The sequence below is a fragment of the Haliaeetus albicilla genome, chromosome 22 (genome assembly GCF_947461875.1).
Source record: "Haliaeetus albicilla chromosome 22, bHalAlb1.1, whole genome shotgun sequence".
NCBI classification, from domain to species: domain Eukaryota; kingdom Metazoa; phylum Chordata; class Aves; order Accipitriformes; family Accipitridae; genus Haliaeetus; species Haliaeetus albicilla.
Window position 1 is genome coordinate 25322768 of NC_091504.1, and position 15326 is coordinate 25338093.

General features: G+C 54.0%; 1 protein-coding gene across 3 annotated transcripts in view; it reads left to right on the forward strand.

Annotated features, from left to right (window-relative positions):
• The window catches only part of PRKCB (protein kinase C beta), a 136239-nt gene that overhangs the window by 57619 nt on the left and 63294 nt on the right, over positions 1 to 15326 (forward strand). For all 3 annotated transcript variants that reach the window (XM_069810557.1, XM_069810556.1, XM_069810558.1), the window contains 2 exons: positions 8806 to 8917; positions 10058 to 10186. In XM_069810557.1, coding sequence (XP_069666658.1) covers positions 8806 to 8917; positions 10058 to 10186 — 241 coding nt within the window. The remainder of the gene's footprint in view (positions 1 to 8805; positions 8918 to 10057; positions 10187 to 15326) is intronic.

The following is a 15326-nucleotide window of genomic DNA, read 5'->3' on the forward strand; positions in this document are numbered from 1 at the left end:
GGAAAGCATTTTGCATCCTGTAAAGTGCTTATGGTGTATATGGATGCTTAATTTTAAACACCTGAGTAACACTAATTACTTAAATAAAACTCTTCTGTTTGAAGTTAAGTATGTGCTTAAGTGTGTTATGGGATAGTTGCTTGTACATGTATCAAGCAGATAACCCTGGGGGGAGGCTGACATTTTACACTTTTTGGAGCATAACAAAATAACTGGAGAGCAGTGAAATGTCAAAGTCTCTTTCTGTTACCATTGACTAGTCCTACTTTGGAGCAGTTTTCTGTTTGATCTGGTTGTGTTTGAACCTCCTTGAGGAGAGAGACTGTGTGTGTTTAACCTTGCAAAGCCTACCAAATAGGAGTCTTCCATCTAGGAGAGGAGGACTAATTATACAGCAATGATAGGGCCTCTAAGTAAAAAAAAAAAAATAAAAAAAAAAATTAATTGCTTCTTGCAATAGAGAATGAAGCTGTGGCTATAAATGCTGATACTGAAGACACCAGGGCTGCTTTCATGCTAGATTGCTCTTAAGTCATGGCAGGATTTTTTTTTTTTTTTGATGGCTGAAGATGTGATACCGGGTCTGTGTTTTGGGCAGCGGCACTGCTGAGGACAATCTGTCTGTTACACGCTACTGGCTAGCTGAGGGCAATGGCGTTTTTACCATTTACTTCTCTAACTTGGTCTGAATGTGCGCTGCACTGAGGTTTGAAGTGCTGGTGCTGAGGGCTGCACGCTCTGCCTGCACCGCACCGCTGGGCTGGGCTCCCATGGCTGCGTGGGCTTGCGATCCTCCAAAAGGTCTGAGCTTCATCACAGCTTTCCCATTAATGTGCTGTCAGGTTGTGGTCTCTCCCCAGCATCCCTGAAGTGAAAACTGGTGAGCTGCTCTGGAGAGGATGGTCAGCCCAAACCCACCAATTCCAGTGTTAAACTCTGCTGGTTTTCATTACAAGCTCTGACGCTCCTGTGCTCTCCTGTTTGCAGGAGGCAGAGCTGGCATGACCATTCAAGCTGAAGTTTTCTGAAATATGGCAAAGTCTTCAGGAGCTGAAGTCAGGCATGTGTAATGTAATCCAGTTGGCAAACCTAATTATAGTCAGAGCTATTAGTAGAATGCATGATTATTTAAATTGTAGACAAAATAATCATTAAAATGACCTTCTTTGCATTATCCTGTTAAAGGTCATCTAATCAGGATGCATTAATAAATATCAGAGTTCCTCTAGGAAGGTAACAGGCCCACGTAGCTTCATTTCAATTTTGCGTTTAATTTTTCCACCATTCGCAGCATTAGGAGAGGATTTCTGTAATGCTATCACCATGGCGCCTTTGGTCTTTCCACGCTCTGTTTCCTGGAGGCAGAATCATTTCGTCTTTGTCTTGGGCTCCTCCTTTTTCAAAAAGCTCCAGAGTTGTGTGTTTGTACTGAAGAAAGTATTGCTGCCACTCTCTCTTAGAATGAGAGGGATGCTTCATGGAGTGGGGGTCATACAGGTGTTAGAGTCAGAAGCTGTCTCCGCAGCATCAGTACGTGGTCGTTATCCCTTCATGCAGAGCATCACCAGATCCCAAGCCGACACTTGTAGCAGGGTGCAAAGAGGGTTGCTCCTCTTTCCCAAGTTTGATTTCTTCTCTAGAGCATTTGGTCAGACGTGGGCTGGCAACAATTAGTAATGAGATGTCAGCAGCAGAACAAATGAAGATGCCATTTGTACTACCTGAAAATTGGCAGCTCCTTCAAGTTTCTCCTTTCTGGGATTATCTCCAGTGGGAAGGGACGCCTGCTGCTGCGTAGTCCCTTGGCACAGGATAGCATCATGGGGTTATCACCAGGCTCTGCCTGTCGAGGGTGGAGGTGGGTTGAGCAGCCGCCTTCCCTTCCTCCAGATGTGTCCGTCGAGCCAGGACCTTCCCGAAGACACCAAGCACCCTCTTGCCCAGGTCCTGCCTTAGAGAGCAGGACCCCGACCCTTCCTCGCATCTCACGTACCTCCAGGATGCCCCCGGTTTGGTGCATGAGCAGATCTTCACAGCCTTGCTGCTACTTGCTGCTTTCTTTTGTCTTGCTAATTAACTTCTCCAGCTCTCGTGGTGTGCCATCTGCCCCTTGCGCGAGGGCACATGCTTGCTGCTCCTGCCGTCGCTGCCAGCGCAGGCAGCCGGTGACAGTTCCCGTGGGATGAAGATGTATCTGCCTTGCTCCCTCCCAGCACCTTCTGGTGTTTCCCTGGCTCCGCCGGAGCCCAGCTCTTTCTCCTGCCAGCCTGCACGTGTCTTCAGCCCTGTAATTGAAAAGCTCTTCTCTCGTTTTCTCGAGGGGGTGCGTGTCTTGTTACGCCTGTTGAGATTGCAGGCTCTCTGGTAAAGGAGGGGATGGGAGAGAGCGGTTGGGTCCGTGCCCTGCCCGTGGCTCTGGAGAGCCGGTGGCTGGGTCTGAGCTGGGTTTGTGCAGAGCGTAACTATCGGGAGGGCAGTGAGGTGGGTGGTGCAGGCTGTGCCCACCTGGGTGGCACCAGTGGGGGGGTCTAGCAACGAAGCATCCTGCAGGCGGGAGGTGTTTCAGGGGGTCTCTGTGCTCTTCCGGGCAACCTGGAGGCTGCCGAGTTGCAGGGAGAGCGCTGTGGGAGCCCTGCTCTCACGGAGAGCTTACACTGTAATAAAATGACTCTCAAGGCACATGAAAGATAACAAACATTTCTAAATGATGTTGAGATGCTAATGCTGCTCAGGGAAAAAAGCTGAGTTTGGCTTCTTTTTGCTGCTCGGTAAGAGAGTGTATTTTATTCGGTGTTGGCAGCAGCAAGAGAAGAACAACTGTCATCCATATCCCTCTGCAGTTGTCTGACTAGCAGATGAGATCTTTTGTCAATAAAAATGTATTAACTTGCTGGAAGCTGTCAAGGAAAGCTGTCAAGGGCAGGTTTTATCTGCGGCCGCGTGTTTGACATGGAAGCAGCCCAAGCCATGATGCTCGTGCCCGCAGACACGTTAGCTGCTGGTGTGTTGCTGGCCATGCTGGGGGACCGCTTGCCCTTCCACAGGCTGGGTCCGGGCGGAGGAGCTGCCTGCATCCCGCTGCCTGCACTGCCGTGCCGTCAGGCCCTGTGCTGTGCAAGGTTTTCTGTGGCTGTAATACTGTAAATGATAGAAAAGCAGTTTTGGTATCACTTACTGGCATGGCAGTGTCGAGCATCTTCAAAACGTGGCATGCCAAAGCAGGCTTCCATGGAGTTACGATATCGATAGAGAAGATAGCCCAAACCTTTGCTGTCTTGCCTTGAACAGGACCTGTGTTTCCCTCTTGTGTGTAACCTTCTTTCAGTGGAGTCCCTATGGTTTGTCATGGCTCTTTTCATTGAAACAAAGACCCGTCACTCTTGTTCAGTTGGTCCTTAACTTCCTTGCTTGGTTTTTGCTGGGACTTGGAGCTATTTCTCACCAAAGGCGTTTTTCCAGCCCTCTGCAAGCAGGTGGGGAGATGCAGGAGGTGCATCCCCAGGGCAGCAGCTCCCGGCTGCAGGTCCCGAACAGGACAGGGCAGGTGAGTGCTGCTGAAAGCCTGTCCTCGCCGAAAGCATGGGGTCCCTGTCTCTGGTGGTCACCGATGCCTTCAGTTCATCTTCCTCCACCACCTCCTGGCTTCAGTAAGAAGAACTTGCTCAAGAAGAGGATGACGCCCAGAGCTGTCTTGTTCACGTGCCCAACCCAGCCTCTTACATCCCTGGAAAGAACGACAGGCTTTTCTCTCCGCTGTCACCTTTAGAGTTGCTGTCAGGCCACTTCTGTGTCTGCTGTGAGCTGTTCCCTGCATACCGGGGGGGATTTTCCCCAGGGGAAATGTGGGAACAAAAAATGTGGGAACAAAGTGTGAGGTTTTTGGTTTTATGTCCACTGCCTGGGTTTCATTAGGTGCAGACAGTAAGCTGTTGCTGTGTTGTATTTGCTCTGCTATTATACTGCTTAAATTACTATGAAATTCACTTTAAAACAGTCTCTTCATGTGAACTGTGTTAATTCTTCAGAAAAGATAATTTAAAGCTTTCTCTGCAATGAGATGGGGAAAGCCGGGGCGCGTAATCTTGGAGCAAACCTCTGTGGCTGTTCCGTGGAGTCCAGCGAATGTGGTTAGTACAAAGGATTAAAATAGCATCAGCCATGGGTGTAGGTCTGGGCTGCCAGCTTCCCCGGGGAGAGCGGGGCGGCCGGACTCTGCTGAAGGACAAGCGGTGCAGTGCGCCGGGAGAGGGACGGGAGCTGGGGCCTGGCGGGTTTTATTTGCGCAAGGAAACAGAAGAAACTTCAGTGCCTTGCGTATATGACTTATTTTAGAGATGAGCCCAAGTCAGCTGGACATGTTTTAAAGATGTTTTCTGGCTCAGACTGCTGGGCCGGAGGAAGGGTCTGGTCCTCCCTCTGCCTCCCACCTCCTCCCTGCCCCAGGGAGAGGCGATGCCTGCACTCACTCCGTCTGAGCTGGGTAAAGCTGAATTTAGCGCAGAAGTAAATAAAAGCCCGGGCGGTATCCAGCACAGCGTTTGCAATTCTGGGTACGACAGAGGGCTGCTGCCCTTGCCAGGACACGGACTTTGCATGAGAAATAGCTGAAGCAAAACGCCCTGGCTTGCCCGTCAGCGTTGCCAGTGCTGCCCTGCTGCTCCCCTCGCCCCGCTCTGCTCTCGCCCCTTGGCTTGCTGCTCCTGACCAGCCTCTGCCCAGCGCCGTCCCGACAGACGGCCGCAAAAGAGCAAACGGGTTCCCGGCTGCCATGAGCGGCGCATAAATTGTCAATCTGATCAATGCCACCAGCTGCCTGCCTGCACGTAATTGGTAAGCAGTGGCTCCTGCATCACCATCTCCATCAGGGTTCAGCGGGAAAGCATACATTACGTCGATGCGGTCGTTCAGCGAGCTCGGTGGTGGGTATGACCCTGAAGAAAGGCACAGGTGATTGCTGAGCCTGAATACGGGTCCAGCTGGGCTGCGCTCAGAGTGCCTTGAAGGCCGTGAGCTGATTACTCACAAATCAAATTTCTTGTGTTCCCAGGAGAGCGCGGGCTGCTGTCGGCCCTGACCCGCAGAGCCGCAGGCTGCGCACAGCCCCCGGTGCCCGTGGTGGGACCGCCAGGGCCAGGGCGGTTCTGGGGGATGCCAGGGGCTGCAAGGTTCGCTGCGCAAGTCAGGGATGCAGTAAGTCAGGGCTGCGCTATTGCCCTGGCTCGTTTCAGACCAGAAGCCTGCTGTCAAGTGGAGAAGCAGAAGCCAGCTGCCGCTGATGGGTCGGTGCTTGCAGGATACCGGGTCAAAGTCAAGAGCGGCTCCTCTCCTCCCCGGCTCACGCTTTGACTCCCTCATTTGGGCTCACATCCTCAGGACACGCACATATCCCTCTGCTCGGAGGGTGACAGATCTGTGGCAGCGCTGATGAGAGAAGTGAGAGCCTCTCAGTGCAGTAAAACAGTCCTAATGGCATTTCTCAGTTCTGCTCCAAAGAAAGCTTTTTCTGCCCTGTTCTTCAGGGACGGCTCTGCGCTGGTAGGATGGAGGAGGGGTGCCTTTTCTTTTCTTGGCGAACTTCTTTTTAACCATTCTTGTTTTAAGCCTCTCGGCATCTGCATACGCAGTGATCTCGTCATCCCTGTCTCTGTGGTACAAAAATAGTCTCTTTGTGAAACAACTTCAGCTTTGTTCGAAAATGATATCCAGAATTTCCAGTTTCTGGTACTTTCTAAAGCACCGGTCAAGGTGAAACGATCCCCCCCACGCCCCGGCAGCCAGAGAAGTGGCTCTGCCTCCCCACGCCTGGCTGCTCCCATCACCCTCGCACCCTTTGGCCTCTGGGTGTTGGGTCTCTCCAAAACAGCCCCTTGCTGGGGTGGGAGCAGAAGGTGAAGCCTGAGATGCCCCCGCAAGGGATCGAGCCCCCTCCGAGCGGAGGGTGCCGGCTCGTGGGGCTGGGATGCTGAGGGAGCGGTTTGGAAAGCTGCAGCCGTCCCTGTGCCAGCACACTCGTGCTGCCGCAGCGCTGCTCGGTGCACGCTTTGCTGTTCTAGCTCTGGCTTTTTTAACTCTCGGTTCCAGTGGGAATTCAACATCCTTTGTGTGAAGTGGAAATTGTCTCATTTTGCATTAAGCTTGTATTTTTTTATGAATGACTAAAGCTTTCATTTGCCTGAACGGGAATATCTGTTTCTAGAAGGGAACACAGAAACTGGAGCACTCGGGGGCGATTCCTCCCCGTGTCACACGCTGGGGTTTGACTGACACGTGGCTTCTGCTAGAGCTGCCCCTGTGCCCCCCCGCCCTCGTCCCGGTGCTGACGGAGGGTCGGCGGTGGTGGGCCGATGCCCGAGCATCCCCGGGTTGCCCACCTCTGCAGCGCAGTGCGGCGGGAGGGGTGGGTGCTGTGCCCGGGGGGGGGCTCTGCGGGATGACGCGTGGTTGTGTCTGACTGGCCGGCCAGAGACCTCCTTTCTCCTGGGACGGCGGCAAAAGAAAGTTTTACGTTTTCTTGGGTACCTCATCTCCAGGGAGGCAGCCCGAGCTGTTCCTGTGTGCGTACTGGTGGGCTCGTGGGCGCTGATGCTGTGCCCGCAGGCATTCGGCTGCCGGGGAGGTGCGGGGAGCCAGTTCACGCCGATTAAAGAGCTCTGTGTTGTACAGGCAGAGCTGCTCACGGAGACGGTCCTGAGCTGCTGTACAGAGTTCAGGTTATAAAATCAAGCAGGGTAACTTTTTAAGGGCTTACAGTGCGTCCACTGGAAGGATCTGACGAATGCTGTAAGCCTCTGTAAAAGGTGCGGGGGTTTTTCGTGGTGTCTGTTCACGCTTTGGGCAGCGGTGCTGGGTATTGCCCTGCCTGCGGTGCCACGCTTGCCATCAGGAGCCCGGCCCAAGCCCCAGCTGCCTGCCCGAAGCTTTCACGGGGGGAAATTCCACACCCCCCCACCTCCTCTTCTAGCCTAAAATCTGGGTTTAAGTTTTCTGTGCTCTCTTGTATATCTGGGGGATGCAAAAGGCTTTCAAATGTACAGTGTCACTTAAAAAGCTGTCTTTTTGGTAGCTGGGGGTGTCCAGGAGACAGGGTAATCGTGAGCCCTCGTCCTCTCAGCCTTCCTGCGACACAGCTGACACACGAGCTACCAGAGGCCTGTTGCACTCTGTATCTAGAAGTGGTTTGCTTAGGGTTAAATGTGAGTTATTTCAGTTTCAAGTACAGTACATTTGCTGAAGCACGTACCTAATCCCTTGCATTTAACAGATGGAATTAAATGAAGCTCCATAAGTTGTCCACCTTTCTGGTATCACTGAAGTTATCTGGGATGCTGTGAAGTAATAATGCATAATATTAGTGGTGAATGCAACCGAAAACTTCAGTGCAATAGTGGTAGGAAAATTAATTTCAGGGAAGGTAATGTATTGGCAGCTATGTTATAGCTTGGTTCTGACTCCACTCTATTTATTTACTCAGCTTACAGTGCCCTGAAAAGGTGTCTTTCCTAATGCCCAGGCACCTTTCCAGGCCATTAAAAAGCCAGTCAGCTCAAATGACCAAGCCAGGAGCTATGCCTCATCCCTAACCCTTAAACAATTAACCTGAGATGAAATTAACCCAGCTGCTACTTGCCAGAGTCTTCTCCCTTGCCTGTGTGCGTGCTGCTACCGAGCGTGCTGAGCGCCCAGGCAGGCAGCCCCAGCACCCTCCTCTGCAAAGCCGGGATGCTCTGGGCAATTCTTGCAGGAACAGCACTGACCGCCCCAGCATCGGCCTTGGCTCTGCCCCGGCGTGCCCGTGGCCCCGGCGGTGCCGTCCCTGCCCCTGCACTGCGGTTTCTCCAGCTCCCGGGGCAGGGCACTGAGTAGCCGGCTGCTGCTGGGACTCTGCGTTTGCTGCCCCAGCTTCTCCAGTAACCACAGCGCTTCAGCCCGTGCTGTCTGTGCTGCTTTGGGGCCGGCAGGAGATGTTCTGTTGTCTCGTCTCCTGCGTAACTTTGTGTTGTCTTAAAGTTGCTTTGCATTCAGCTGAATAACCGAGGTTTGATAGGGCTTCCAGAATTGTCTTGCATGGAAGATACCAAGAAATACCAGATCCTTGGTCTGCCTCAGTCATTTGTTCCAGTGGTTGATGCTGTCTCCCTGTTGAGAAGTTGTTTCTCATTTGAATTTGTTTGGCTTTAACTTCTGTAGACCCTTGTTAGAGTCCAGGAGCCCTGTTTGCAAGGTGCCTGTTTGCAAGACTGCAGCCAGTGTCTGGGATAAACCGGGCTTTCCTGGTTTTGTGTACTCTGCTGTTGCAGAAAAGTCTGCCATTGGTTTTAAGAAAGCTCAAAATATTAAATTATACCCTCAGCAGCTTGATTCCCTAGGAGCATGCCAGGGAGGGGTTGGTACCAGAGCCCAAAGACGTTTACTGGGTAGTCTTAATATAGATGGAAATCATGGGTGGTTTTTTCTGCTTTACCCCCCTGGGTTGACGTGGAAGTTGAGTAGTGTCCAGCCCTTATGTTGCTTCTTATGTACCAATTTCACCTGGTGTTTTCTATGCTAAGACCAAGTTATTTAAAAAACAATAAATCCCCAGACAAGCCAATGCATTGCTTTTTCATTGTTATGGCAACACATATAAAGAGTAATAAAGCTGGATCTTGGCGACTGTTGGAAAAGGTCCACATCAGTCGGTGGCAGTTGACTGAAGTCCATTAACAGCACCTCTGAAGCCAGCTGGCATGTGAAATGTGGAGAGCGGTGGTGCCTTGCCAATATTTGATGCAAGTTTATAATCTTTATCTTTTATTTTCCTCCTAGGATCCCCGGAGCAAACACAAATTTAAAATCCACACGTACTCCAGCCCCACCTTCTGTGACCACTGCGGGTCGTTGCTGTACGGGCTTATTCACCAGGGGATGAAATGTGACAGTAAGTGACGTAACCAGTGGCTGCGGTCGCAGCGTCGGGGCGCTCTGGCACCCGGTGGGGGGGTCTGCCTCCTCGAGGTCCCGGGCAGGGGCTCCCAGCCCATGCCGAGACCCTGTCCCCTCTGCCACCGGTGCGGAGCACGCCGCTGGCGCCCGGGGGGCCGGACACGAGTGGGCACCTTCTCACCTCTCGTGGGGACCCCCTGTGAGTCCTACAGGCAGAGGGGAGGGAAAGGCATCCGGCGGCAGGGGGGATTCTGCCTGCATCCCCCCTGCAGCATCATCTCCAGCTCTCGGTTCTCTGCAGCGCCGGCTCCGACTGACACCCTGTGGCCGTGGCGGTGCCAGCCGCGGTGCCAGCCAGAGCGCTCGGGTCTGCACAGGCCGGACCCTGGCACGGGGAATTATTGGGCAGAGAGGAGAAAATGGGGGATGGAAGAAGAGAGGGGGGGATGGAGAGGGAGATCAGTTACTTTCCAAGTTAATCTTGTACGTTCCTATTTAAAAGGACTGCGAATACACAGCGTCGGCTTGCGTGCTTAGGCTGTCTGCGGGGAACAGCATACTCTGCTGCTCACCATGTGCTGGCTTTCTCATAAATATAGAAGCTTGCTGACTGTTGTGAGAACAGTGTATTCATTATCACTTTCAAAATGTTACCAAGTGGAAATGAATTTCTTTACAATATATATTTTTATATATGTATTTACATTTTTTTATATATAAATTTTTGTACATGTATATATGTATACACATATGCAGGTAATTTTTAATGCCCCTTATCACCTCCTGGTGAATCCAGCTGAACGCCCAGCATTGCCCCATGGGTGTGATGGAACAGAAGTTTGATAAATCAGCAAAACTCAAGTAATTAGAGTAAGGGCTAAAAGCCCTGTAATCACTGTAGGCAGGACCCAGAAGTGCTGGTGGTGGCGGGTCCCTGTGTCCGGACACGGCTCTGCCAGAGTCTCTGGCTGTGTTTGAAGGTCTGTTTGCTGCATGTTCATCCCAGAATCCCTCACAAACATCCCCATTTAAAAGGAGGACAAGTTCTCCCCCCCCATCCCCTCTGAACACCCCGAGAGCTTTGGCAGAAGTGACAGGAGTGCCGAGTGTCCCTTTCTTTCTCTCCGCCCCGCAGCCTGTATGATGAACGTGCACAAGCGCTGCGTGATGAACGTCCCCAGTCTGTGCGGGACAGACCACACCGAGCGTCGGGGACGGATATACATCAGGGCTGACATCGAGAAGGATGTGCTCACCGTCGTAGGTAGGTGTGCGACCCAGGTACAAACCCCACGTCGGGGGTCGCCCGGTTGCCCCTCACTGCTGCCGTGTGCCGTGCCAACAGCCGTGCTGGCTGCGGTGGGTGCCCAGCAGGTGCCTGGCAAGGCAGGACAAGGCTTTGAGCCTTCCCCGGGCATGCTCCTGCCCTCTGGCAAGCACTGGCTGGGGCTCCAGGGGCTATCTGTACTAAATAGCTTTTTCAGTTACAGACTTTTCAAACTGCTTTTTGAATCATGTAAACTTGAGCATCTGCAGCATCCTGGAGAGGGTGGCAGAAAGTTCCTCTGTTTAGCTATGCAGTACGAACAAGTATGTTGTTTGTATTGTGCTGTCCGTGTGATGAACATCCATTTCTTGCTGTTCTTTCCATGTCCTTAATGGTACCTGGGTCTGTACAGGTCTTGGTGGGAATCTCGGACGCTCCTTTTACCTGACTAGAGCTCTGCAGCCTTCTTCCACCAATTTTGGAGACTCCACGGCCTCCCTCTCTAACCGCATGTGCTGCCTTCCCACCTGGTGCTCGGAGGCTGCTGGGGCAGGCTGTCCCTGCGGTGTGGTTGTACCCTGGGGGGCACAGAGGGACATCAGCCGCTCTGCACTGCCGTGGTGAAGATAACTGTCGTTCTTCACATTTCCTTGCTGTTTCCCAGCTCTGACGGAGAGCTGGAGCACGGCGTAGCGCTTGCGGGGCAGGCTGCTGCAGCTCTCCGCAGGGTACCCTGAGCAGGGCTGGCATGGATCGGGGGGGCTGGCGTGGATCGGGGGGGCTGGCGTGGATCGGAGGGGCTGGCCTGGCTCCCACCACCCTGGCGATGGGTGGTGGGCAGGAGCCATCCCGCATGGGTGCATCCCCAGGGGAGGCACAGAGTGGTGATGCCATCTCGTGGTGTCCGCTGCTGGGAATGTGCGGGGTGGTGGGATACAGGGCTGGATGTGCCGGGTGGTGGGATACAGGGCTGGAGGAGGCTGCAGGCAGCCAGACAGCGCCAGGCTCGGCAGCGGCTCCTGCCCTGAGTGTCCCAGGGACCCGATGGCCACCCACGGGGAAACCTCTTGTCCCCCATCCTGGTCTCCCCTGTCCTGGAACTCCTCCATTCTCGGCTTGTGGCAGGAAACAGGATTATCCTGTTTCTAAAGGCTTTTGCCACCCGGGTTTTGAGTTCCCAGAAGATAATTGCTTCCCCCGTGACCTGTAAGCATCTCATGAAACATAAGCTGTATTCTTGTAAAGCCTCTTGTCCCCTGCACGGAGAGATCGGACTAAAGATGTGAGACTCTCTGTTGGGTGCCGGTGACCGGCATCTTGCGGTGCGGGTGCAGGTGCCGGCAGCGGGTGGGAGGCAGGGAGAGCTCTCTGCGGGCAAGGCAGGCAGCTCGGGGAAGAGCTGGGGTTTGTCTCACAAAGGCTGAGCCCGGCGCTGCTCTGGGGAAGGAGGTTTCTGCCCACGCTGGGTAACCAGGCAGCTCCGGGCGGTTACGGTCTCTGCAGGGGACTGCCGAGCTGTTCACCGTTATTCACAGGATGAGTTAAGACCGCGGGGTGTAAAATGCCGCCTACCTGCCCACGCTGCAAAGGTCAGCCGCCCCTCTGAGTGGTCCCCGGCGGGTACCAGGCTGATGACACCGATAACAAGGACCGGATCCTTCTCGGTTGTCCCACCAGCTTTGGCTGGCTCCTCTTGGAGAAGTCTGGTTTCCAGCATCCTGCAGGGCGGCTGGGCTGGCAGCGGGAGGTGCCGTGACATCCACAGGGTTTGCTTCAGTGGGATGGGGTCAGCTCTGAGGCATCCGTCACCGCTCTCACGGGGGCTTTATCCCCCAGGGAGAGTGTGAGGCTGTGGGGCTGTCGAGGTCTTGCTGCTCTGGGATGACTCCTTCTTGCCTGGGAGGACAGGCTGGGCAGAGCGCATCCGAACAGACGTGTGTGATCCTGGTGGGGGGCTCCAGCCCTCCCAAACCAGCCCTGCCTGCCCCTTCTCTACTTCAGCAAGGGGTGACCCGAGCCAGTCCCCCCAGAGTGATGGGAGACCAAGGGGAGCGTTGGGCTGTGATGGGGCTTCGTGGAGGTGCCCGAGGGTGGGCAGGCGGTGGCACGAGTGACCCCCCAGCCTCACATAAGGAACTGCTCTGGTGGGATCCAGGAGTGTGGAGAAGAGCCAGGGTCCTTTTTGGCCTAGAGAGCAGTCAGAAATGTTTTCAAAAGAAATAGCAAGCTACTGAAAATATCAATGAAAAATTGAAAAATGTTGTGGGGGTTTTTTTAATTTATTTTTTGTTTTATTTGTCCTTAAAGGAGAGCTTCAATGAACCACACAGAGCTTTCTTTCATAGAAGTCCTGCTTCCCGGGCACCTTCCTTCCAGGGGATGAGGCGGCGCTGGTACCCAGCCTCCCATCAGAGGCCAGGCGGAGGCCGATGGGGCGCAGAGCTCTCCCTCCCGCTGGCACCAAGGGCTCCCTGGCACCGGAGCCACGTTCCCATAGCTCCGAAGGCAGGGGAGAAACTCCCCCGGCCCCTTTCTGTGCAGCTGGATTTTCTTTTCTTCAGCTGGGTTTGAAAGACTGTTTTATTTCTGGCCCTTTATGGAGGTGTTGGTGAAAACATGTCATCTGTTGGCTTTTCCAGAAAGGCAGGGAAACGTACTGTGCTCTCCAGCTCTGCCGCATAGCTAATGAAGGAGTGGGAGCGCTTTGAGAGAGGAGAGACTGTGCGCTGGCTGCCGAGGTGGGGAGCCCTGCCTTCCCTCCTGCTCCTCTGGGCAGGTCAGACGCTCAGGATTTTCACTCCAGAACTTGGAGGGAAGGTGGAAAGGTCCGCTTGGTCCCAAGGCAAACGTGGGCACCCAGCCCTGGGGAGCCGTGTGCCAGGCAGATGGCAGGCTGGGCGCTGCGGTTTGTGCCGCCGTGGCTGGCTTTGGCCCCTCTCCGGTGGGTCAGCGGAGATTTCCATTCCCCCAGCGGCTGTTTGCTTCAAAAAGGCAAAGCCCTCAAATAATGGCTGGGTTTGTATTGCCAGGTTTTTGGCAGTGAGAGGCCAGATGCTGAAAAATTAGCCCTCGAGTTCTGGCCAGGGCTTGTTGGAAGGGTGGCACAAGGCACGGCGGAGGGGTGGTCTGGGTTTGAGCGGTTCGGGGGGGGGTCCAGCTGGGCTGGAAGAGCCATGGTGTGGCTGGTAGCTGCACCTGGAGGCAGGTACTCTGCAGACGTGGCCACAGCCAGGACGTTGGGCTGCCCAGAGGGGTCTGTGCCACTGATGGCATGTGCCAAAAAAGCCACCGTTGTCTCCTCCTGCAGGACCTGTCTTGGCCACCCCAGGGGGGCACGGTTGGAGAGTGGCTCCCGTGGGGACACAGCCCGGCACGGGGAGACAGCAGGCTGAGCTAGCAGGCAGGCTTCTGCTGGAACAGATTTCTGGTGGAAAATGCCCTTTACAGGTTTTCTGCAGAAACTTCAGTTTGGGGTGGGCAGGGGGTGGATTTCTGTCAAGAACGGGAGCAACAGCGTGGTGATGGGTGGGTGGGTGGGTGGTGGAGCACCCCGAGCCTGGCAGGGGTGGGGAGATAGTGCTGGCTGGGGGGGGTGAGCCTGCTGCTGGGGTGCTCAGGCTGGGGGGTTTGGGGGTTGCAGGTGGAAGCCTGGCTGCTCGCCCATCCGCCTGCCCTTCCAGAGGGTACCGCGGGGCTGGAAGCTGTTGGGATGGAGAAGACCTGTGGCAAGTAATTGTTGAAGCACAAATGAGCAGCGAAACTAGTGGGAATGGGGGAAGAGGTTTCTACAAAGCAAGGAGATCAGGTCTGAGCAGTGAGATAAGAAACCAACTTAAAGATGGACCTTGTCCAGCTTGTGGATGGGGTTTCATGGCCTGGGGGCCGGCTGCACTAAGGGACGGATGACCCGCTGTTCCCGCCACCCCTGCGGTCAATCCCAAGTATTTGTCAGCATTTTCCAACATAGCACACACTCTCCCTGTGCCAGGTCTGTCTCCGTCTCGGCACGGAGCAGGCAGAGGCTCAGCTCCGGGCACCCATACAGCCAGGCGCAGGCAGCATTGCCCATCGCAGCAGGCAGAGTTGGGTCGCACCAGACAGTGGGATTTCAGTGCTGGGATCCCTGCTTTTCCTAAGTACGCTTCTCTGCTGGTTTAAGCAGGCAGTGCAGGGTGCTGTAGCAGGCTGGAGCTGTTGGGGTGGTGGAGGGCAGGGGTCTGTTTTTGAGGGGCTTTCTGTGGTGCCCAGGCACCTTTGGTCCCAGCTGCACTCAGGTTCTGGTGTTGGGGTAAGATCTTCTCTCTGTCGTCCCAAGTGTGGAGACCCTTGCCCAGAAATTTAGTAAGCTTCCCCGTGGCAAAAAGCATCACAACCGTAGTGTTAAGGGTGAAAGGTCTCTACGTGCTTGGCTGTTGCAGCGAGCAGGCAGCGCTTGTCTGGGCAGGGACAAGTGCCTGCAGGTGGCAGCACAGGCATGGCCAAGGGAGGATGGATCGGTGCTTTGCTTTTTTTATCGACTTAAATTTGACAGGAATTTGCCATATGCTTTTCGGCAGGGTGTTTTTCTTTTCTCTCTCTTTCTATGATTTTTTAATTTTTTTTTTTTCCTTTGTAAGGCTAACCTTTTCCTCCCAATGGGAAACACAGCTTTTTGGTTAAACAGTGTGGTGTTTGACTTAGAATGACTTGTTTGGTTACATAGTGACCTGACAAATTGCATCTGTGTGCATCCCCCTTTTTGAAGGTGACTGTGACTTGCCCCAGCAGTGTTTCTCCCCCTCACGCTCCGTTATCCTGACAGCAGCAGGTAGGAGACGCTGCTGCTTCCAGTGCAGTGAACGCTCACCATCTTCAGCTCACAAAATGAAGGTCAATAAAGAAGGAGATGTGTTTAAACACAAGAAACTCGCACTGCCGCGAGGTGCGGTTTTGACCCCAAACCGTACGGTGGCGTAGGGAGGGAGCGGGTGTTTTGCAGGGACAGAGCAGTCCCAGGGTCGGCCGTAGGCTGTGCTTTCCTTCAGCAAGGGCTGTGCTCGCGCTTTGCTTTTTTACAGCACTTGGCACAGCGCAGGCCTGCCTACAGCACGGTCTGCCAGATACTACTGGCAGACACTAACATGAGAAAGATCCAAAT